This window comes from Varanus komodoensis, unplaced genomic scaffold (genome assembly GCF_004798865.1).
Source record: "Varanus komodoensis strain SLA01 unplaced genomic scaffold, ASM479886v1 scaffold9, whole genome shotgun sequence".
In the NCBI taxonomy this organism is placed as follows: domain Eukaryota; kingdom Metazoa; phylum Chordata; class Lepidosauria; order Squamata; family Varanidae; genus Varanus; species Varanus komodoensis.
The window spans coordinates 28,507,729-28,530,052 of record NW_025336598.1 but is presented as its reverse complement, the minus strand read 5'-3'; the positions used below and the strand labels follow the sequence as shown (position 1 = coordinate 28,530,052).

General features: G+C 40.0%; 1 protein-coding gene across 5 annotated transcripts in view; it reads left to right on the top strand.

Moving 5' to 3' along the window:
• The window catches only part of UBR3 (ubiquitin protein ligase E3 component n-recognin 3), a 111,954-nt gene extending 90,269 nt beyond the window's left edge, over window positions 1-21,685 (top strand). For all 5 annotated transcript variants that reach the window (XM_044417963.1, XM_044417965.1, XM_044417964.1 and 2 more), the window contains 9 exons: window positions 1,237-1,342; window positions 5,561-5,661; window positions 10,311-10,435; window positions 14,107-14,214; window positions 14,599-14,724; window positions 15,119-15,295; window positions 17,034-17,243; window positions 18,088-18,227; window positions 19,062-21,685. In XM_044417963.1, coding sequence (XP_044273898.1) covers window positions 1,237-1,342; window positions 5,561-5,661; window positions 10,311-10,435; window positions 14,107-14,214; window positions 14,599-14,724; window positions 15,119-15,295; window positions 17,034-17,243; window positions 18,088-18,227; window positions 19,062-19,179 — 1,211 coding nt within the window. In that variant the 3' untranslated portion in view covers window positions 19,180-21,685. The remainder of the gene's footprint in view (window positions 1-1,236; window positions 1,343-5,560; window positions 5,662-10,310; window positions 10,436-14,106; window positions 14,215-14,598; window positions 14,725-15,118; window positions 15,296-17,033; window positions 17,244-18,087; window positions 18,228-19,061) is intronic.
• The last annotated feature ends 639 nt before the right edge of the window (window positions 21,686-22,324 follow it).

The following is a 22,324-nucleotide window of genomic DNA, read 5'->3' as shown; positions in this document are numbered from 1 at the left end:
GAAAATGCTGTAATGATAACCAGAGAATTTCAAGTTCAAGGAGGAACTCTTGGGAGCAAACTGAGATGGGTGGAGGAAGACTTAAGATGAGAATTGGTGCTTAAGAACTGGTATAAGAATAAGATGTGGACCAGTTGAGAAAAGTCAGGCTTCCCAGTGACTGGTTCATAAGCAGCATGATCCATCTTGAAGGTGGATCCAGCTCTTTCAATGGAAGGGAAGAGTATAATCAACATTTTATCATTAAGCCACTTTTTCCTAATGGCTAGTACTCTAAGTTTGTCTCTGTCTTTTATTATTGACTTCTGCAATACTCTTCTTTTGTATCCCCAAACCAGCCTAGTTAGTCAGCTTTAACATAATACTCTAGTTAGAAAGCCTTTTGTCCTAATTCACTTGGAAGGAGGAGGAGAAGAGTTGCTTGTTACCATGTGCAAGCATGAAGCCTGTTCACAACAGTCATGGGTTGGCTTGGTCATTGCATGTGAACCAAAATGTAGTCTCAGTAATAGAAGAGCTTAGTTATGGTTTTCATAATAAAAATCCACAGCTCAATTCCATATAGTGCTGAGCACTGAAAATAGATGACAGAATTTGACTCTTGAGTGGATATAGAAACAGTTATTGGCTTTGTAATGGTGATAACAGGCTTCTCGAGAAGGCTTCTCTAGGTATATATGGACCAGCTTGTGTGCAAAAGGTTCCAAGGGGTGAAGCTACACTTCCCTTACAGGGTCTCCGCTTCCATTGTGGAAGGCCTGTGTGTAGCAAACCTGTTCTAGCCTAGCACTAGATGGATGAGTCATCTGGTGTGGCAGCCAAGGCCAAACTTTGCTGCTGCTATTGGAATAGAAACTGGTACAAATTTGTTGCATTTGCATCCTGCCACTTCCTCTAAAGATCTCAGGCAGCTTATCTTGTTTCTCTTTTGAACAATCTACGAAGTTCATTATGCCAAGTAATTGACCTGAGTTCATCCAGTGCAGCTGATGGTTGATCCAGAATTTGAATCTATGCCTTCCTGGTCTGAATTTGGCACAGGCTTTTTGTATATGGCAAAACATCACCAGAGAAATGAGTTTCATTTTTCTTAACAGCTTGGTAACCAGTGAGGGAAGCTCAAGTCGTTGAAATAAACAGAAAATTAAACCAAGGAATAATTGCAAAGGAATTTGTAATATTTTAGTTCCATACAAGCAAATCATGACTCACTAGCTATTTTTCTCTGCTGTTCAGATCAGCTGTTTCATGTGTTGGCCATGCACATGCGACTCTACAGCATCGATTCTGCTTACAACCCATGGAGGAAACTGACCAAGGTGGTGCTTGATGAGAACTTGCAGTAAGTACAGTTCTGTAGGCAAATACCTTTGTGAAGCCTAAATGTTTTACCCTGTGAGACACCAACTAGTGCTGTATATTTCTGCTCTCTTATAATTTTCTAAGGAATTGAATTCAGTTTTACAGCTATGCAACTTTTAAACTTTTTTTAAATCGTGTGCTTGTTTATATTCTGTAAACAGCTTACAAACAAATGAATGTACAGCCAAACCAAAACACTGAATAGTAAAATCGGTAGTAGTAAAAATTACTTGAAAGTAATTACTTGGACGTGCAAACTTTCAGGCCCAGGCATGGATCACTCACACGATTGTAGTTAAAAATCTAAGTGCTTTCATGACTTTTTATGGCTGACACTAAAGTGAGATAGAGATGCAAACATTTATTGCTAAGCTGTTGAGAGAAGAGTAGTTCAAACACAAAAGCCATGCAAATTCTTTTCACAGCACAATCCTGTGTATATTTCCTCCAAACTAAGTCCTTCATTCATTTTGAAAAGTAGAATTTAAAAGTTCCTAGAATAAGTACATTTTGCTAGCTAATGACAACTACTTCAATAATTTGTATCAGATGGAAAAATCATCGGCCCTGGATAAAAAGAAAAAGCACAACCAATTGTCAGTTCTGTCAGTATCTTTGAATATGGTAGCCCATATACAGCTTACCAGGACTGCAGGTGGCGCAGTGGTTTAAACCGCTGTGCTGCTGGGCTGGTAGATCGAAAGGTCGCCGGTTCGAATTTGCACAATGGGGTGAGTTCCTGTTGTTCCGTCCCAGCTTCTGCCAACCTTGCAGTTCGAAAGCATGCAAATGCAAGTAGATAAAAAGCTACCACTTCGGTGGGCAGGTAACAGTGTTCCGTGCACTTCGGTGTTTAGTCATGCCGGCCACAGGACCACGGAGACTGTCTGCGGACAAATGCTGGCTCCCTCGGCTAGGAAACAGAGATGAGCACCGCCCCCTAGAGTCAGGCATGACTGGACTTAATGTCAAGGGGAAACCTTTACCTTTACCTTTATACAGCTTACCAACTCTTTAAGTGTATATGGTACATTTTAATTCACTTTACAATTATTTGTTTTATCACTATCAGACCTTACATTTGTTTGCTTTTTATTAACGGCTTCTGTGACAGAGTTTTGGAGAGTAATGCTTATCCATGACTCTCATATTCATTGAAGGGATTAGCAGGATGCATCATTTCCATAATCAGATTATACAGAACACAGTTTTCACTGTTGCAGTGAAGAAGTTTCTTAGGCTTTGAGTAAATGACAGAGCAGTTTTTAAGTGCTTAAGGTGCTCTGGTGCTTGGTGTAAATTAAGGGAGCTTATTTAAACCTTGGCATTTGCTATGACTTCACTTCATCTGTTTTTGCAGAATGAAATACATTTAGCCAAATGGTTCACTTTTTCCCACAAGTCTTCAATATTTTTGCAGTGTAGCCAGGCATCTTTATATGCATTTAAACATTTAATCAGTCATGAAAAATTAATATTCCGCCTGCATCCTGTAAAACAGAATTATTTTTTTAAATTCAAAAGAAGAAAAAGTGGTGAAATACAGATATTGAAAGTCAATCATTCCTTTTTCAATTGAAAACCAAAAGGTCAACTTTAAAGTTCTCTTGACTGAATAATCAAAACAAGTAACAGTCATTGTTCCACATTTTAGCAGCTTATTAAAATGCTTCTGAATCTTTGGTAACATAACATCTTGGGTTAATTTTATTTGATTGGGTTAATTTAAATATTTTGATGTCTGTTTGTCTGTGCACATTTAATACAAATATTTGTGTGCAAACGCATGCACATACGTACACAGACAATCTGTGTAGGGTCAGAGAGCTAATGGAAATTTCATACACATACATATCAAAATTATGTGTCATAATAGAAAGCTTTAGAAATGCAGGAAACTCATTTTTAAAAGTTAATGAAGATCTTGAGCAAAGATCTTGACACAATCCTGTCTCAATGCATGTAAGCCTTGTGGACTTAAGGGCATCCAGTGCAGAATGGGTAGACCAGTGATGATCTTCCCCTCCCCATCCTGTCACCCAGCATCTTCCAGCAGACAGGCTTTTTTGGCTTGGCTAGCGGCAGAATCTTCAAGGCAGAGGTAAAGAGGCTGTAGGATACCTTGTAGTTTGGCCTGCCCAAGCTCTTCTCTTCCCCATGCCCCCAAAACCTGTTTTTATCGCTCTGCAAGGCTTCTGCTCCAGCCCTGAAGAGTATGTGACAAGGTTCTTTCTGTATTGGCTACGAGGGATCATGGGGAGGAGCACAGAGCACTGACTTCAGCCTCAGATCTGGGCTCTACGTGGGGCTACCCTTGAAGACGGTCTGGATACTTCAATTGGTTCAAAGTAGAGCTGCCAGGCTGCTGATGGGGACTGGGCGTTATGTTCACATGACTCCAATTCTCCGTCAGCTTCACTGGCTTCCCATTGAAGTCCGGGCCCAATTCAAGGTGTTGGTGATGACCTATAAAGCCCTAAACGGCTTGGGTCCTGGTTACCTGAAGGAGCGCTTACATCCATATATGCCCGGCTGCCCCTTGAGATCGGCGGGAGAGGCCCTTCTCTGGGAACCCTCCGTGAAAGAAATTAGGAGGGTGGGTACTCGGAGGAGGGCTTTCTCAGCGGTGGCGCCTAAGTTATGGAATGCGCTCCCCAGAGAGGTCCGCCTGGCGCCGTCGTTATTTGTTTTTTGGCACCAGGCGAAGACCTTTTTATTTAAGCGGCATTTTAACTGTTAATATTATTGGATTTTATCTGGCCAGGGTGGCTTATTTTATATTGGTATTTTTGTATTTTTAACCTAATGTTTATATTTTTTAATTTAATATTATAATTATTTTTTAACTTATTGTTGTAAGCCGCCCCGAGGCTTCGGCGAATGGGGCGGCATAAAAATGCTTTAATAAATAAATAAAACTAAGACTGTCCTATGGTCCTGCAAACACTGTCAGGGGTATATTTGATTAAACAATATTTGATAAAAACAGTTCCTCAAAAGTAGTTCCCACAACCTCATAAGATTAATTTCATCAGCTCTGCCTTTTTCATTCTGATTTATTAATATCCAAATTTGCATGATCCAGGGCGTTCTGTGTTCATGGGAGGCGATATGTAAAGCTGCAAGAAAGCCTGCATCTTCAAAGAATTTCATTAACAAGGAGGCCATTATAACCACTCACAGATATATTGGGTTGGGTCCAGATCCAGTTAGTAGCACTTGCATCCCATTGAAATCAATGAGATAAGTAGAAATCAATGAAATAGGTAGGACTTAGATTAGCCATGGGTAACATTCCAGATAGATATGACTTAAGTGTAATTAACTTGATCTTGATTCAACCTTTTTGTAACAGAAAATGTAGACTGAATTTTTCCTTAATACTGATCCTTCTAAATACATTTTTAAAATGCTAAACATAAATATTTATTGTCAGAAGATGTGGATAAATACTCAGGTTACCCTATTCCAGTTCACCAAATCTGGACAATAGCACATTAATATTATTGGTTTATAATTATGCAAATTGAGTGGTGGGTTGAGAAAGGGTTAGGTACTGCCCCCCCCCCTTCCATTGTTGTTTTATATCAAGGAGCAGACCTGCTATCAGGCTTCTCTTTCATTTGTTTGCATGCAAGCCCTAAAATTATAAATAAAATACCTGGGAGTATTCCCAAGTTATTAGGGTTTATGTTTAAGTAAATGTATTTAACAGAGGGGGCCAAGCTGTGGCTCCTTGATATTCCACTTGTGACTGTTCTGCCAGCAAGTGCATTTATGCATCATCGCTGAGATTGCAGCCAGGCTGCACAATAGCAATAGAAGAGGCATGAGTAGGATGCAGTATGGAGAGAAAAGAGAGGACTGCTGAAGAAGCATAGAGGGTAAAAGATGGAAGCACCTGCCTAAGCAATGTGGAAATTATGTAATGGAGGAGAGAGCTGTAGGCTGCTGAAGACTTTTGAAGAAGTGTGAGCAGAATGGAGAAAAGAGGGAGCAGGTCCTCCTGAGATACAGAGAACACCTGTAGAAAGGTAGAAGATACCTGAGCATCCAGCACTTGGTTTTAAGGCACAGGCAGATACTAGTGTGCCCTGATATGCTTATGATATAATAGCTTTGTATCAATTTTTTTTAAATTCTAAGAAAGTTAAGGTGGATTGTGCTGAGAAATATAATTGCTTTCATAATTTTTCAGGGTGTGCAATGAAGAGCAGCCAGAAGTTCCAATGCTTTACAGAGATGTCTCATCCCTTTTGCTCATCCAGATTTTAACCATGCCACAGCCATTGCACAAAGGTATGTTACAAATAAAGACAAAAAACAGAAAAAGAGAACATTAATAGGGACATCTCCTCCTCCTCCCATGGTTCAGTAAATAAAATTTGTCTGCTGTGTACGCTCAAATAATGACTTGGTCTTATCTTTAGAACCCGGCATCAAACAGACTTTTTGTTGTGTTTTGACAAGCTTATCTACGGCTCCTGTCTTCTCAGGTTTATCAGGCAACAGTACAGTAGAACCACAAGGCCTGAGAATGGCTATTAAATTCCCTGAGTTGCAGAGAAAGGGGAGGTGCTTCTGTTTGACCTTCAGTCACTTGCTGTAGTGGGACTGCTTAATATTTTACATTAACCAGTGAATGCCTAAGGGTGAAAGAGAATAATTTATTTTAATTTAACTGTGCAAATTGTAGCAATTGTCTCACACATGACAAAGATAATTGCTATAATACAGTATCATTAATGATTGCTGCATATATTCATTTTAACATGTTACCGGAGACCCAAGACATTTTTGAAGCAGAAATGATGTATTGCTGTTTGTTTTATCAGGTTTTAAAACTTTTAAAATGCTAGCCTAATTCTATTTCACTGCCAACAGTACAGGATACATTTTTAAAAGGGTTACTAAGATAGCATTCCCTTTTTGAAAGCCTGTATAGCTTAAATCGTCTGGCTTACACTGTGATTTTTGACACTAGGGGTGTTCCATCAAAAGGCATAATCAGGTATGTAAGGAACCTCGTGTATTGTGGATGCATGAAGATAAGGATTTTATTCACCTTAAATTGCACTCTCTTCATGCATCTATGGAACAAAAGAAGTTAGGTTGAGCACACTAGCAGCTCACTGAAACTATGTCTAGAATTGGGAAAGCATCATGGCTTGCAGCTACTGGATGTTATAGAATATAAGAAATAAGTATGACATGTATATGTTTTTAAAAGCTCTTATTGAAGAGTGTTCTCCAGGGGTATGGGCAAATTCTTTCAAGTTCCAAAGGAAAATGAAAAATGATAGACTACAAATCTGTGGACCAGTGTGATGACTAGAATTGTGAAGCCTGTAACACTGGCTGGCAGAATTGGCACGGTGGCAAGCTGTGTTAGGTTGTGTAGGAAACGAAACAGATTTCAGTCCAGCTTCTTTGAGGAAAGGGAAAAATGGCTACTTCAGCAGAGATGAACAGTGACACAAGGCAGGTTGGGGACTGAGAAGATTGCGGGGAAACTAAGGGGCATGGAGCACGAAGGCAAGAATGCTGAAGGAAGGACTGAGAAATAAAAAGCCTGAAGAAAACATAGGTGGTGGCTTGAGGAAATGGGCAGAGGAGATGAAAACTGAAGCAAAGAGGGTATTATCATCAGGGACAGCATAGATAAATTTTACAGCACTTTAGGAAATGGGAGAGGGATGTATTCTTGGAGATGAAGTGGCACAACGCCTAATGGCAGAGATTGACAGATCACAATTTTAGAGGGATTTTGCCAATTGTGCCTTCTATCTTCAGTATGTCCTTGCAGCTTAAGGGTGCGGGGGACGGAGGACACCAAAAGCTGACGTGAACTAGAGTAGTGGCAAATTCAGCCAAAACAGCAAATAAGCTGCACTTGTGTGCAGTGTGTCTGTTTTCTAAATAAAATACATGTTTATGGTGAAGGTAGCGCTTTTTAGTTCTCTGAACAATCCAAATGGTGTGAAAAGCTGATTGTGGGGCAGAGGCAGCTGGAGCAGAGCTTTGACCATTGTAGCCCTGCAATAAGCTTCTCCCACTCTGGGGCCCTTTGAAGATTCAGAAGAAAAAGGCTACTGCTGCCAACGCCAGAGTAAGTTCTGCATTGCCCTGAACTGCTCAGGATTAGCTCTGGAAGTCAAATAACAGTTTGCCTCAAAGCACCCCTAAGGATCAAGACAACTCTTTGGCGTCATTCTTCTGTGCTGAGGTTATGATAAACTGAACCTTTCAGACATAGGAAAACACATGTAAATAGAAACTGAATGACATAGGCTCAGAGCTTCACTATGCCTTCTTTGAGAGTCAAGTGTTCACCTTTAAAAAGTCTAGGGCAGTGGGCTCCTGCCCAGCCACATGTGGGATTCAATACTTCCTTTCTTCCATGTGTGTCCAGCCCCTGCCAGTTCCCCCAGTCCAGTGATCCCCACTGCTAGCACATCAGCCGTTTAGGACTTGTAGGCAAGCTCTGAAATGACCAGAATATGGAGCTCCCATATTCTTGCACAACTGAATCAATGGGACTGACTGCACATGGCAAATCACCGCTGGGTACTCCTTCCTAGTATCCCAGCCCTGGATGCCTTCACAACAACCCTGTGAGGTAGGTTGGGCTGAGAGTCTGTAACTGGCTCAAAATCACCCAGTGAGTCCCATGGCTGAGTGGGGGCTAGAGCCTTGATCGCCTGAGTGCTAGTCCTATACACAAGTGGCTGTCTAAATGTCCAAATGTAGAGAATGGGGGGAGATGCGAGGGAGAGCCTTTTCCAGCTACCTTGGTATTCATAAATGATCTTTTATAAATGTGTGTGACCATCCTCTCTCCCTTTTTGGCATTACTGGCAAGTCTAAAGGTGCCAGGTACAGTCTAGGTCAGTGAGACACCTATAGTAATTTTATGCTCTTTCCCCCCAGAGTTTACTTTGGCAGGCTGTCATTTTGAACTAAATTCCTTTTGTTTTAAAGTATACCTCTATGGTATACCTTGAGAAAATAGGCACTTAATAAGCAGTGTCCTAATAGCATCTCCTGCCCTTCCAGCAAGACCCTGGGAATTGTATTAACTCTCTTATTAACTGTTGAATAGCCTTCGTTATCTTTTTCAATGCAACATTGATTAAGGCAAAGTAAATGCTGTTATACTGTTCAGTCTCTTCTTTCAGAGAGGAGAAATTGATCTGAATCACCCTGAAGAGAGAGAACACAAATTAGGTCTTTGATTGTAGGGAAACATCATGCTAGAGGTCAGTGCAGTTGCAGTCAGCAGTTCCATCAATTTATAAATGGAAGATTCACAGGGTAAGAGGGCAGCTGCATCCTTTTCTTGCATACACCTCCTCTGCAGCCTAAAGGATTATTGCAGAGTAGAATATCGTTGACTTTTTAAAAAGAGGATTAAGATAGCCAGAATGCATGTTTAAAATGGGAATGGGGCAGAATACATGTTTCAAATTGGCAATATACGGTTGTGTAATAATGCTAGTTTATCTTCATCTTGATACTGCTAAGCCACAGTTTGCTGCAGAAAAGGAGTTTATATTCCAGGGCCAGGTTTCCATTTAACCATGCTTAGCATGGACCTTGCATTATGTGTGTCTTGGCTCATTGTGGAGTCAATGTCATTGTAGTTTGTATCAACAGAAGAATCACTTCAAAGAACAGAGAGGCTGCACGTTGAGTTCTAGCCACCTAGCTCAAGAAACAGGCTACAAAGTTAAAAAAGGAATCATACAAGACTTTAAAAGAAAAGAGAAAGTCCAGAAGGCAAATTCTATAAAAGAGAATGAAGGAAAGCAGGTATACTTAGACTAGAGAAAGGAAGGGCATGCATAGTTGCCACAGGAAAAAAGCAGTAACTACTCGTATATAGCAAAGCTCCTTTCCTATATAAAAGCCTCCCCCCCCCCCCCCGTTTTCTGAATGGTCCAGGGTACAGATATCACAACATAACACAATGGGGTTATACTGAATTTCTCATCCGTTTTCATACCGCATATGAGTTTTTAGTGCAGAATTATGAATAAAAAAATGCTCTGAGCTATTCTGATGTTGTGCATTCCCCTTCTCCTGTGGCAAAGAAAGATTTAGTGATATATTGGCAAAGTGACCATTTCCAGATTAATTGAAATAGCTTTGCTTGGTTCTTTTTTCCATTTTAGACGAACTCTTTTATGGAAGGTGTTGCCTTCCAGCACATGACATTTAACTTGGTATTTAATGGCAGCCAGGCAGGATATGCCATGTTATTATATATGGCGTTCTCTGAAAGGGAACCTTCAAAGCAAGGTTAGGAGATTCTGAGGAATGCACACATTATATTTGTTTTCCAGGTTTTCGGTATACCTGTACCACTGCCATAAATGCAGCTTTCCAAATTAGTCAGTGTGTTGTATGTTCTATTTACTTGACCAATTTCTTATAATAATTAAGCCACATGACCATCCACTATTCTTATTCATGTCTGCTCCAGCAAACTGAGAATGTAATTATAATTGGATCTTTACAAAAAAAGTTAATCCTTTGTTCTGGCTTATAATGGAAGGCCTTGTGTTCTTTAAAAAACAAAAACAGAAACCCATGATCTCATGGTTTTGGTAATAGCTTAAAGCCCTGTTAAATTAATCTAAAATGCTGCAAAGATTTCTATAAAAATGCATCTACATACCATCTCATTCCATTTGCTTAAGGTGGCTCATAATCCAAAATGTTAAAACAAAGCAATAAGACCTGGCATTAAAATGAATAAATCCTTTCAGAAGTGATAAAACATTCTTGAAAATAAGCAGATTTAAATACTGTGCCTTACAGGTCTGCTTAGCTCCTTCTAAACCATTTGGTACAATTGGGAAAAATTGCAGATGTATCAGCTGTACAATTGGTGGACAAAAATTTGAGAATGCCTGAATGACAATGCCTATTTTTCTACTTTTTAGAACACTTTATCTGTATCATAAAGGTGCTCTTCACATTGTTGTATGTACAAGCACTCGTTGCTCTTTCAATTAAATGCAGCGCCGAAGACAGGATGACTTGGATGAACTCAGGAGCTCTGAAAAAGGTTTGTTAACTTATCAAAACTGTAAGACTGTTAAAAATGACAGCTTTATCCTCAGCTGGACACATTTTAAATCTTGTTGGCCTTATTGAAATATAAATGTGTACAGCTTTATATTTCTTTGCAGCTTAAAACTGTTGTTCACTCTCTCAAATGCAGGGAAGGTCTCAACTAGTTATGGACTGCTCAGAACTACTGAGCTTTGAGCACTTGGCTTTTACGGTGTTATAGAAATGTAATTAATAATTCTCAGTGATTTTTGTCACTGGCAAATGTGGTAACAGGAAGATACACCACTCTGAATGAAAGAATGCCCACACTGCTTAGAGGTTGTGCAGGTGTGTGAGGTGGTAAAAAAGAAGGTGGGTTGGAGAAGAAGTCTTGAAGGGTCCCTTGAGTGAAGCTCTTTGCCCTGTTCTTCTCCCCAGACTGGGACAAGTCTTTCAGTGCCTCTTTTGCCTCGTCTTTTCCAGACAGGCTGGCGAGGGATTAAAAAGCAGGGACAGCCATCATGCAGGTCACAGGAGTTCACTGCTCCACTTTCCCCTTCCATCCTGGTAGTTGAGTGAGTCTGTCGTGAAAACACTCTTTACTCATCCTCCCTCACACACACATGCAAAGATGCCTGGGGGAGAAATTTCTCTGCAAGAAAACAGCTGGCAGTCACACGGGCCTTTTCACGTACAAGCAGTGATGCCAGAAGTCACAGGATACAAGATGGGAGAGCTTGGTATCAGAAGAACTTTCCTGCCTGCTTCCTGTTGTTCAAATCAACAATTCTCTCAAAAGATGAGTGTCTTTGTGTTCATAGGAAAACTACCCTACCATCTCCAAGTCCCTTAGGGCTGGCTTAGTTAATGGGGGTGACCCTGGGGAAACAGCCATGTGCATTTTTGGCTGGATATTGAGTTGGATCCACCTGATCTGGATCTTGACTTATTCTGTGATGCAGAGTTATGTGGCATTTACTCTGGCCATGGATTCCTGCCTTGTGGCTGGGCTCCTCTGTATTACATACTTGCTCTTTCATTGTGTTTGTTGATGCAGTTAGGGTCTGGAGCCGGTAGCGATCCTATACACCCTAAGTGGACATCAAGGCTCACTGAAATAAGTGGCACTTCTGTAGAATCAACTTAGATCTGATAAAGTTCCACACGTAATTCTTCATGGGCAAATGCAACAAAAAGAGGCGAAGGCAATGTATGCATCAAGCAGTAGGATATACTGTAGCTCAGACTTCCCCGGCTTTGTGCTCTCCAGACATGCTGGATTACAATTCCTAGCATTCTGCAGCCAGCCATGCTGCTTAGATTAAATCTGCTGTACTTGCTTATCTGAAATAAAATATTCCTTTGAAAGTCATTCTGTTTGCTGTTCCAGATCCTGGGCTAGGCACAGGATGGACAAATAGGGAGCAAAGAACAGGACAAAGAGCTAAGTTCAGTATTGGAAATGTCTTTACCATGAAAATGACAGGAGCCTGCTAGAACTTGTGGATTATCCTTCTTAGATCTACTGGAAAACTGAAATAGAAGACAGACTTGATTACCCTGTAAAAACATATGATGACTGAAGATGCAGGGGTTTGCCCTTACTTGAATGTTAAGCCAAAGAGATATGAAGATCAATCCATTTTGGATTTATTTGCAAAAGGTCTCATAAAGGTCTCAAAAACAACTTGTTGCAAGCTTCCTTAGTTCTAAAGGGGGAGAGATCTATTTCCCACTATTCACATGTTTGCATCAGTCTTAAACTGCTCTCAATCTGTATGTTTTCTGGAAAAGGCTAAAGGCTATTCTCTCTGATACATCTATTAGAACCTTAGTAGTCCCTTTGGCTAGATGGTGGATTCCCAAGACCCCGTTTTTAGTATAGATTACATTTTCCCATAGGATTTCAGAACTTAATGCCTTTTCAGTCCACAAGGATTTGGGTCTTTTTCCCCCAGTGGTAGTCCTTAGAATTGATCCTTTCTCTGTTCCTTTAGTTAACTGGCTTTTCCACAGTCCTAAAGAATTTTGAACAATAAGGTTGTGCGAAGGGCTCTTAGCTTCTACATTACCAGAACAGAAAGCTACCCTTTTCTAGCACCTCTGAGAATATGTATAATGAAGAGAATGAGTTATATTAGACTATGATATGTGGCCTTTAACATTCCATTTTACTGCCATAACTACTTCTGCAACATCATGTTGCACTACCATTACTTCAGGATTTACATTATATAAGCTGTCAGAACGTCATGAAATCTCAGTTTCATACACATAACTTCTGCATTGCATTCACAATTATTTCTTTAAATATGAAAGGAATTGATAGACACTTCAGTGGTGGTGTACTGGAGATAGTAAAATATAATTCGACATTAATACTGCCACGTTATATTCTTTTATAGGCAATTTGATAAATATAGCCCGTTTTTGTTACCCTGATGAAATAAAAATAGGGAAATAGGTGTGATTTTTATCTGAATGTATGTAAATAGTCCAGCTCCTATCTGTTACAGCATGAAAATATGGCATACTTTTGGTATGGCTTCATATTAATATGGAGATGCCGTGTGATGGCAATATAAAAGCATTTATAGAATATGAGGCACAGCTCTTCCTGTGCTCACACACAACATAGGCTTATGAAACACCTCTGAAATGTTTTTAAAAATTAGCTGTGTTTACTTTTTAAAAAAAATATGTTTATCTCAGTTCTCAACTTCTCAAAGTATTACAAATAAGAACAAACCATGACTGAGTTTCAGAAAGCTCTTACTATAGAATTCCATGGAATTTTTATGCCTTTTTTTTGAGCAGTTTACTACTATGCCATTTTATGAACTGCTTTTAAAAGTTTGGCATGCAAGCTGGGGCAGGTTTGAGGCTTGGTGACCAATGATATTCAAGAAAAACAAATCTAAACTCCCTTGCAGTGCTCCAAACTAGGATCTTGTTCTGTGGATCTTGGCCATTGTATGTACTTGCATTGGCACAAAACAATAAACCAGAATTTTGATGTACCATTTATGAGCAAGTGTGCTAATGCACAGTGCCAGAGTGCTCTGGCCAGTGTCCTCCCACCAGTGGGAACAGCTTCAGTAACCAGGAGTTTCACCAGCAAGAGACAGCTTATTGTTTATCTGACACCAAACAATCCAAGAATCATAGGTCAACATCAAACTCTGCTGTCAGGTGCTGCTTTGCTGGGTGAGTGACAAACCAGAAGTCCCTGCTTTGGAAGCAATTCTAAGACTTGGATGGAGTTTATTCTATCCTTCCCCTGCATTCAGCATGAGATGCCTAATTAGTATAATTACCATCACCAGGCATCACAGCAAACTGTTCACAGAGAGGGCAGGTATGTTAGGCAGCTTGTATCTGGTGCATGTGGGGAAGGAAAAGAAGTGATGGAGGTTTATTTGCCCTTTGTGATCCAACCCAAAGTTTTCCCCCCTTTCTGGTGATTTTCTTGTTCTTGAAATTGTGCCTGCTAGTGGGAGGAACCAAATAGGAGCAGTTGGCAATTATGTAAGAAGTGACAGTACATCACAGCATATCACTGTTTTCAGGGCTTTTTCAGAGTCATTTTCTACCTGTCTGGAAGCTGCATTTGCTCCATGTGTCTGTTGCTACTGTGTTTTGTAGATGTGTCTGATTTGGTGATTATTTTCTTCTTAATCACAGAATCTATCCAATGCAAAAAAGGCTTGGGGTGTATTACAGAGCCATGTGATCAGCGAGCTCTCCAAAGGGAAAATCTATGAGCAAGAGGAAACTGAAGATCTGTCTATGGTATCATTTATGCATTTTAATTTGTCAGCCCTATCTTATTTTAATGCTTATTAAGTTTGCATTTTTTTTATTTATCTGTCACTACAACAACTAAATACCACAGTTGGAGGATGCTGTCTGTGGCTATTAGTCATGATGATTATATATTACCACTAGTATCAGAGGCGGTATATCTCTGTATACCAGTTGCTGGAGAGAATGAGTGGGAGGATGCAATGATGGCATTCAGTTTTGGCTGTGCATTTCCTATAGGCAGCAGTTTGGCCACTGTGTGAACATAATGCTGGACTAGATAGGCCTTTGATCTGATCTAGCATGACTCTTCTTACATTATTAAGTTATGCTCATCAGTATTTACATCTTTTTTTTCAAATCCTAATTTAGGACAGCTCTAGTGCTTGGTGCCCACACTCCATAGAGACATATTTGCAGCAGTTCTGCCTGCCTTTCCTCAGGATATCCAGCCTTCTTCAGCACCATCTCTTTGGAGGGGAGCTACCCAGCTGTCAGGTATTACAAAAAAACAAATTAATTCTGTTACCATAATACTGCAGTGTGCATGGTAGAGGCTGGTAGCTGCAATGTCAGCAGCAGAGCTCCTTATGTGCTCTGAACTTTAAAGGAGTTGTCGATATCACTGATCTAGTATTTTTACATATATACAAAAAGTGTTGCAGTTGTATTTCATTAAGATGAAAGGGTTAAACTTAGTGATTTTTATTTGAAGTGCCATAATAGTATATGCTATATAAATAGGTATAATAGTGGTGAATTCATGCAATCAAACTGACAACACTGTTCTACATGAAATGTGTCATAATGGTCAATGCCTCTTACCCCTTCTTGGTTTGGCTGCCATTTTGGATTTCATGCATCCGGTTCTTCTTTCTTTTATGCTTAATAGGAAGACGAAGAGTTTACTGTTCTTGCCACCTGCCTGGGCTTGTTACCATCATCTTTTCAATCATCACAGTTTGCCAGTGCCTCTTGTCTTGATTGGCCAGTGCCAGCCTTTGACATTATATCCCAATGGTGCTCAGAATTGGTTTCATTTGCGGACAAGCATCCAACACAAGTAAAGGTAGGTTTTTTTTTTTTTTTTTTGCCACATCTTGCTACAGTGCTCTGCAAACTAGTTTATGTTGCCCCATTGACCTTTGTTTGTCCTTATAAATTCAGTGAACTTGAAAGGTGTTTTTAAAGCTTATTTGTTAACAAAGAACCACATGGCAGCACAGCCTTGTGCATGTGCAATTAATTTTCAGCTAGCTTGACTGTGTTTGGATTGTGCTGTCACATTATTTTCTTTAAGTAATGAACTGGAATTGATTTTTTAAAAAGTTTTATTTGGAATGGAAATAGAAACATCAGTAACTAGTTAAACATTTCCTGGTAAGAAAGATGAGAGTATTATAGTGTAAACAGAGCTATGGGAAACTGAATAGATGATTTCAAGGACTAGATAGTGTGTAAAAATGATGCAACTGAAAACTTAATCTCTCTGATCATTATGATTATGAGAAATGCTCTGTTAATTTGCATGCTATATAATCCTGCCTGGGTACCGCTCGAAAACTAAGGTTTAGTTAAAGATAATGGGCTAGCTTTAGTACTTTGGTAACTTACAACTCAGAGAAGTCCCTCAAAGGGTACAATTCTATGCATGTCTAGCCAAAATAAAGTCCTACAACTCCCAGCATTTTTCTGTGTAAACATGCATAGGATCCTGTCCTAATTTATAGCAGGGATGGGCACAGTAATATTAAAGCAACAAGGACTCTTGAAGACTGACAAAAATACTATAATGCAAATTTTTAGGCGCACAGTGCACTTGCTACTCTCTCTTTATGATATATATTGTAAAACAGTAAACCTGTTCTAGGCTTACTTGCATGCTGCCTTGCATTATTGCAGCTTTAAGGAAAGGCAACAGCTTCCATTTAGTCAAACACATTTGCTGGATCTAAGGGCAATTTGCCAGCAGAACTTCATGGCCACACATGAAATCTGTCAGATCAGCCCTGTTTAACCCTGTCACAAACACTGCTTAGAGAAAAACCCTTTCCTTTGACAGCTGTCAAAAGGAAGTGCTTTCAAAAAGAACCAGAGAGGGTCTGTGTGGGTAAAGCTTCCTTTATGGAGCAGTTGGAGGAAGTATTGAAAAAGTGGCGGGAACTGAGAAGAGTTAGGGCAGTCCCCAGTGTTGCCCCTTGGACAGTTTGGAAGGGCTTTCACCTGTACACCATTAATCATTTTCTTCTTTGAAGGAACACTGATTCCTGGGAGTACTGCTTGAAACTGGCTATTTTAGAAGGACAGAACTACATAATTTCTCAGCACTAGGTAGCTTGTTGTACAGTATGCTTAACTAGGACTTCATTCAATATACTGATGTCTATCACAATACCTTGTTTCAGAATCTGTTAAGCTGCTGGATTTTGAAGATTACTGTATTCATACACAAAATGTATGAATGAGCCACCAAGAGCTCAAGTAGCAAACTTGCAGATTTACAGAAGTGGGACAGGACAACCTGATAACTCATCCTGAATCAGCAGCAAACTGTTAGTTGGCTGCTAATGCCTTCATTGTTTTAGAACAGATCAGGCCCAAACTGTCTTCTTGGCTGCCTTTGTTCATTTTTTTCTGAAGAAAAATGCTAGAGAGTTGGTATCCCTGACAATGCTAATGGATTCAGCTTAGTCTTAGAGAAAAATTGCATGACGTATGTGGAATATCCAAATTGCTTCCTCCTCCAAAAATACATAATTTTACTTCTTGAGAATCTATATATACTGTATTTTTTTGTTTTTTAACAGATTTTACTTGTACAGGAACCTAAATGGGACTTACCACGCCTCCTACAACTGCCTGAAAATTATAATACTATATTCCAGTACTATCACAGAAAGAGTTGTTCAGTCTGCTCCAAGGTTCCTAAAGATCCTGCTGTTTGTTTAGTTTGTGGCACTTTTGTGTGTTTGAAAGGACTTTGCTGCAAGCAACAGGGCTGCTGTGAATGTGTCTTGGTAAGGACAGTACCTGTTATTTATTCCACAAAGTGATTTGAAAAGTTAGTATTCCTAAGAATGCTTTTAACTTGGTTACTGTGATCTAGTGATACCTCGCAAATGATCCGGTGTGAACACAGCCCCCCCACCCAAATAAATAAAGCAAGCTTCCTTCTTCACTTCAGGGGAAGTAGAAGTGCCCCATAGCCTATACAGGAAAATGATTTTGGAGGGAGCTTGTGCATATGCCATGCTGCCCCATCTGTTGCCTCACTATGCAACAAAGATACTGGATCCTGGAGTTGGCCTTAGAAGCATATAGCTGAAGTATTTGTCCCGGTTTAGAAGTGTGTTGGGAAGCAAGTATTCCCAGATGGTTATTTGTATTAGACCCTGTTTGACCCTGAAAAATGAGTAATGCATCACTAAAATAAAGAAATAAAACCCCCAATAAGCCTAATCCCAGATAGTGAATCATCTAAGAACTAAGAGCTAAAATAGCTTTTTTTTTTTTTTTTTTCAAATGTCACATCTTATCCAGTAGCTGGGAAGATTCCAAGCATGAAAAGTGGCTAAGAAATGCATTAAATACATTGAGTAAATAAAGATATGTATGTGTCAAATAGAGAATGGTTTGATAACAGACTTGGTATAAGATACTGCTTTGAGTATGGATTAGGTTCATAAATGCCTCCACTGATTAAGTAATAAAATGAGTGTAATAAAGAAAAACATGGATCAAGCTATTAAACTGACTCTGAAACTGTATAATTATTCTGAGACAGAATGTTCCTTTTGCTTGTTGAAATGTTATTCACAAGGAATTGTACTGTCTTCTTTTTTCTCTAACATAAAACTTCAGCACTCACAAAACTGCGGTGCTGGAACAGGCATATTCCTTTTGATCAATGCATCTGTAATCATCATCATTCGTGGTAATCGGTTTTGCCTCTGGGGTTCTGTTTACTTGGATGCACATGGTGAAGAAGACAGAGATCTCAGGTGACTTTTTTCTTTTAAAAGACTGCTTAATTTGCCCTTGCATGTATGTGAGCTACTTTCTTATTATTAAACTGAGCTGTTGAGTTTCAGGCTAAGAAACCTCAGTTCAGGCAGTTCAAAATGAGACCCCTGCTAAATAGAGGGAAATAACTGCCCATACAGGGACTCCCTCCCTCCCTTCCTCCTTAGAAGCTGTAAGATCAACTTACCAAACTGTTTCAAAGCCAAAACCAAAAAAATAACCTTGGAATTTGGGAAGGGATTGTGGGCTTCTGTGGAGACACCTCCTAAGAGAAAGGCATGTCTGTGATGCATGTAGCCCCTTCTGGTGAAAAAAAGTGTACAAGAGAAGATTTACGCTGTTCTCAGCCAGCCTAGCTGCATGAACAACCTTAGCAATTGCTCAGGCCAACAAGTGTCATGTGGGACTAATAAGGTAGCGTATGATCTGAGTGGTCCACCCTGAGCCTGTTCAACAAGCCAGGCAGGGCTGGCCTTACCATCAGACTGTGGGTCCTGGAGGGGAGCTCCAGAAGGACAGAGCTCCGTAGACTATGCTGCCTGCCCTGCATCCTTTAAGGTGGCATTGCTGACTGCTGCACTGCTGCCATTGCTGAAATAACGATCAGTTGCTAGTCTGACCAGCTGCTGCAGCCGGAGGTGGTGCAGGGTTTGGAGGCACTGCCATCTTGTCATTTCCCTCAGGCACTGGGCTGAGCCTGGCTGCAGGGGGCATTTAGTCGTGTGCATAAGGCAGATGCTGAAGGCAGCAAATTAGCACAGGCAGCTTTCAGTATTCTAAGTGTTGATTAATGCTGATATTTTTCCTTGCAGGCGTGGCAAACCCCTCTATATATGTAAAGAAAGATACAGAGTGCTTGAACAGCAGTGGGTATCGCACACCTTTGATCACATCAATAAAAGATGGGGGCCACATTATAATGGTTTGTAGATCACTAACCATCATTTGTGTTGCCACATTGCCTTTTATTATGAACGCTACATGATTGGTTGTAGCTTTAAGTGAATGGAAATCTAGTTTCTTCACTGGGAAAGCATGAAGCCATGCCACTGTATGCAGCCCTGCCTTAGTTAGGTGCTGCTAATGAGAGGTAATAAGGGGTTTGGTAATTAGAAACACAAAGCAATTAGTCTTTTTAATTTGAGAGCAGAATCTAAAGTTGTTGGCTTTCTAATTCACTAATAAACAAGCACAAATTGTACTTTAAAATGCCACTAAATGGCTATTGAGTGTTTTATTTTTCCCTGATTGGGATTGTTTATGCTGAAGCACTGTATATGTGTAGTACACCTGCTAAACATATTGCTTTGATTCCTTTGCATTTTTGTGTTGCTTTAAGATTCTGCTTTATGGATCTGTAAGTATACAAGAGTTGTAACACTTCTGATTTGTGAGATTGTATAGAAATGGTCTAAAGAATTTTTAGAGAATTTTTGCTTATTGCCAGAAACCTGTTGAAATAGTTTCAGGCATTGCTGAAAACCTTATTCATTCTCAGGAATTTCATAGATATACTCCAGAGATTAAATAGTAAAATAGCTGTAAAATAGATAGCTTCATGCTTTTAATGTAATACAATACATATACAATATTTGGACATTTTAATTAGCTTTATTTCCTAGTAAATACTAGCACATCCATTTTATTGTCTGTGTATATTCAACTATTGTAAAATTTCCAGAATGGTAAATCATAATCCCAGTTAAGCATGTCATGTCTTTCATTTCCACCCAGCAATATGTTTCTGGTGGTGGTGGAAAATAGAGCAAATACCTTGCAAATGAGGCATAATTTGGGAACGTCCCAGAGGGTTCAAGCAGGTTCTTTCTGATGTGTCTCTAGAACACTCACTGCCCTTTTTGCTTGAATTTCTTAATAGGGTGATGGGGATTTTGTGAATTACTTATTTCCTCCATGTCCCTCTTACACGAAGAATGCCATCTTAACTTTCCTGCAGCCCACATGGAGTAACCAAGGCTGCATATGCAGAACCCCATTTTTTAAAATCTGAAATTTTGCTGATGAGTTGACTAGGGAAGGGGGAGCAGTGCGTGGGCTGAATTAGGCTGTGTCATCCTTCAGACAGTTGCTCTCCATCCTTGACTACTGGATTACACAGAAGAACCGCGTGCCCTGCAGCTCGATGCTCCCATTGTTCTCCTGAAAATTAGGGCTACACATGTGGAACCCTGCTTACTACCCACATAACGCCCCCCAGTAAGATCAGGGCACTTGTGTTCAGAGAGCTTAGACATCCACAAGAATAGCCATCATTGGGGAAAATACCACACTTTATCAGAGAGAGAGAACTGGACATCCATACTGATAGCTACCAGACTCTGGGTGTCTCTCCCCGCCACTCCCCCACACACAGAGTAATCAAACATCTGTTGTCTCTTTCGAAGAGTGCTGTCAGGCACTTCTGAAACTTAGATACTTCAACTTAATATAGCTTATTCTGTAAAGAAGAGTTTATACATGTAATTTTTAAAAAGTTGTCATAAAACCAAGTGTTTGATGGAAAGATGTGATAGGAATCTGCTGCTGAAAAATGCACAGGAAATAGTATGAAAAGTAAGAATGTTCACATAAAGAACCTCAAGTCTACTAGCTTTTTACAAACATATAGCTAACTTACATGGCAGTGGTTCCTTTTTAATAGAACATTGTTTGCAAATGCACATATACATTGGATTCTTCCTACAGTTCCTTCACTGACTGAAATTTGTCTTTTCCAAAACATTGCTACATTTTTAATACTGTATCAAATGTTTAGCCTATAATATTTTTTCATTGCTCACTTATGAGTACCAGGCCATTTTGTAAGCACAGTGGAAGAGCAGAAATATTCTTGGCATCTCCCAGCATAACATGATTACAGGGCTTTTGAATTTGATTGCTCAATGTAGTTTGAAACTTCACAAGTGAGGATGTCTCAAAGAACTGAATACAATATGTTATTTAAAATGGAATGTTTTTGATTGTGTATATGGGTGTGAAGTAAAATTATTAGCCTTAACTTTAAAAACTTTGTATTTTGTTGTGTTCATTTTGATACTGGTGGATTTATCACTGGTCAGTTTAAAAAAAGACAAGAAAGAAAGGCACTTGTTTGGAAATCCTACTTGAAATGCATCTGCATGCTGCTGACCTAGAAGTTTGATTACTCCCATAACTTTTTGAAGATCTACTTGCTTAAGCTTACTTTGGAAAATAACAGGTCCAAACTAGAATGGGTGTTTATGTGTGCGTGCGTGTGTGTGCGTGTGCACTGCTGCTATTTCTCCTATGTACTGGTGTGGTATCTTGTATGAATGATCATTTAAGTACAGTACATTACTGTAGAAACAGAAACAGTCTGACACATCGACATGCAAAACTAGAAATACCGTAATCAACATTGTAAAATATGTTAATAAAAGTCTACTGTCATTTATGTGTGTTTTGACTCCTTTGTTGAAATAGGAATCTTGTGCTTACATGAAATAGCAATCCAGGTTGTTTTGTCTGTAGGTCTTACATTAGATTTTGACTTCATGTCCAGAGACAGGAATCCTGTGAATAGTACCCATATCGAGATTCTTTGTATTTGAATGTATTTCTCAGCACTCGATTATCAAATGCGTATATTACCATTCTTCTAAGACTGTGGTGCAGGCATCCTCAGCACCATTGTGCAGGGAAGGCAGGCGCGATCGCGCTCATGCAGGGAAGGCGGGCGCAATTGCAGCCATCTCCCCCCCCGCCTCAAGCACGACTGTGATTGCGCCCGTCTTCCCTGCATGAGTGTGCCCACATTGCGCCTGCTTTCCCACTGAGTACCCCTGTGCCAGCTCAGAGCTTTTGGACTTGGAGATTGTTTTCTCCAAGTGAGTCCAAAAGCTCTGAGGTGGGCCAGATAAAGCAGCATGGTGGACCAGATCCGGCCATAGTTTGAGGACCCATGGGCTAATCTGTTGGGGATTGCATATGGGTGGTTTGTGGAAACAGGGCTCCTGGAGCAAAGGTAAGCAGACCACATACTTTTCCCCTCTCTCTGTTCCCCATTCTCTTACTGGGTGAATCTGCTTACAAG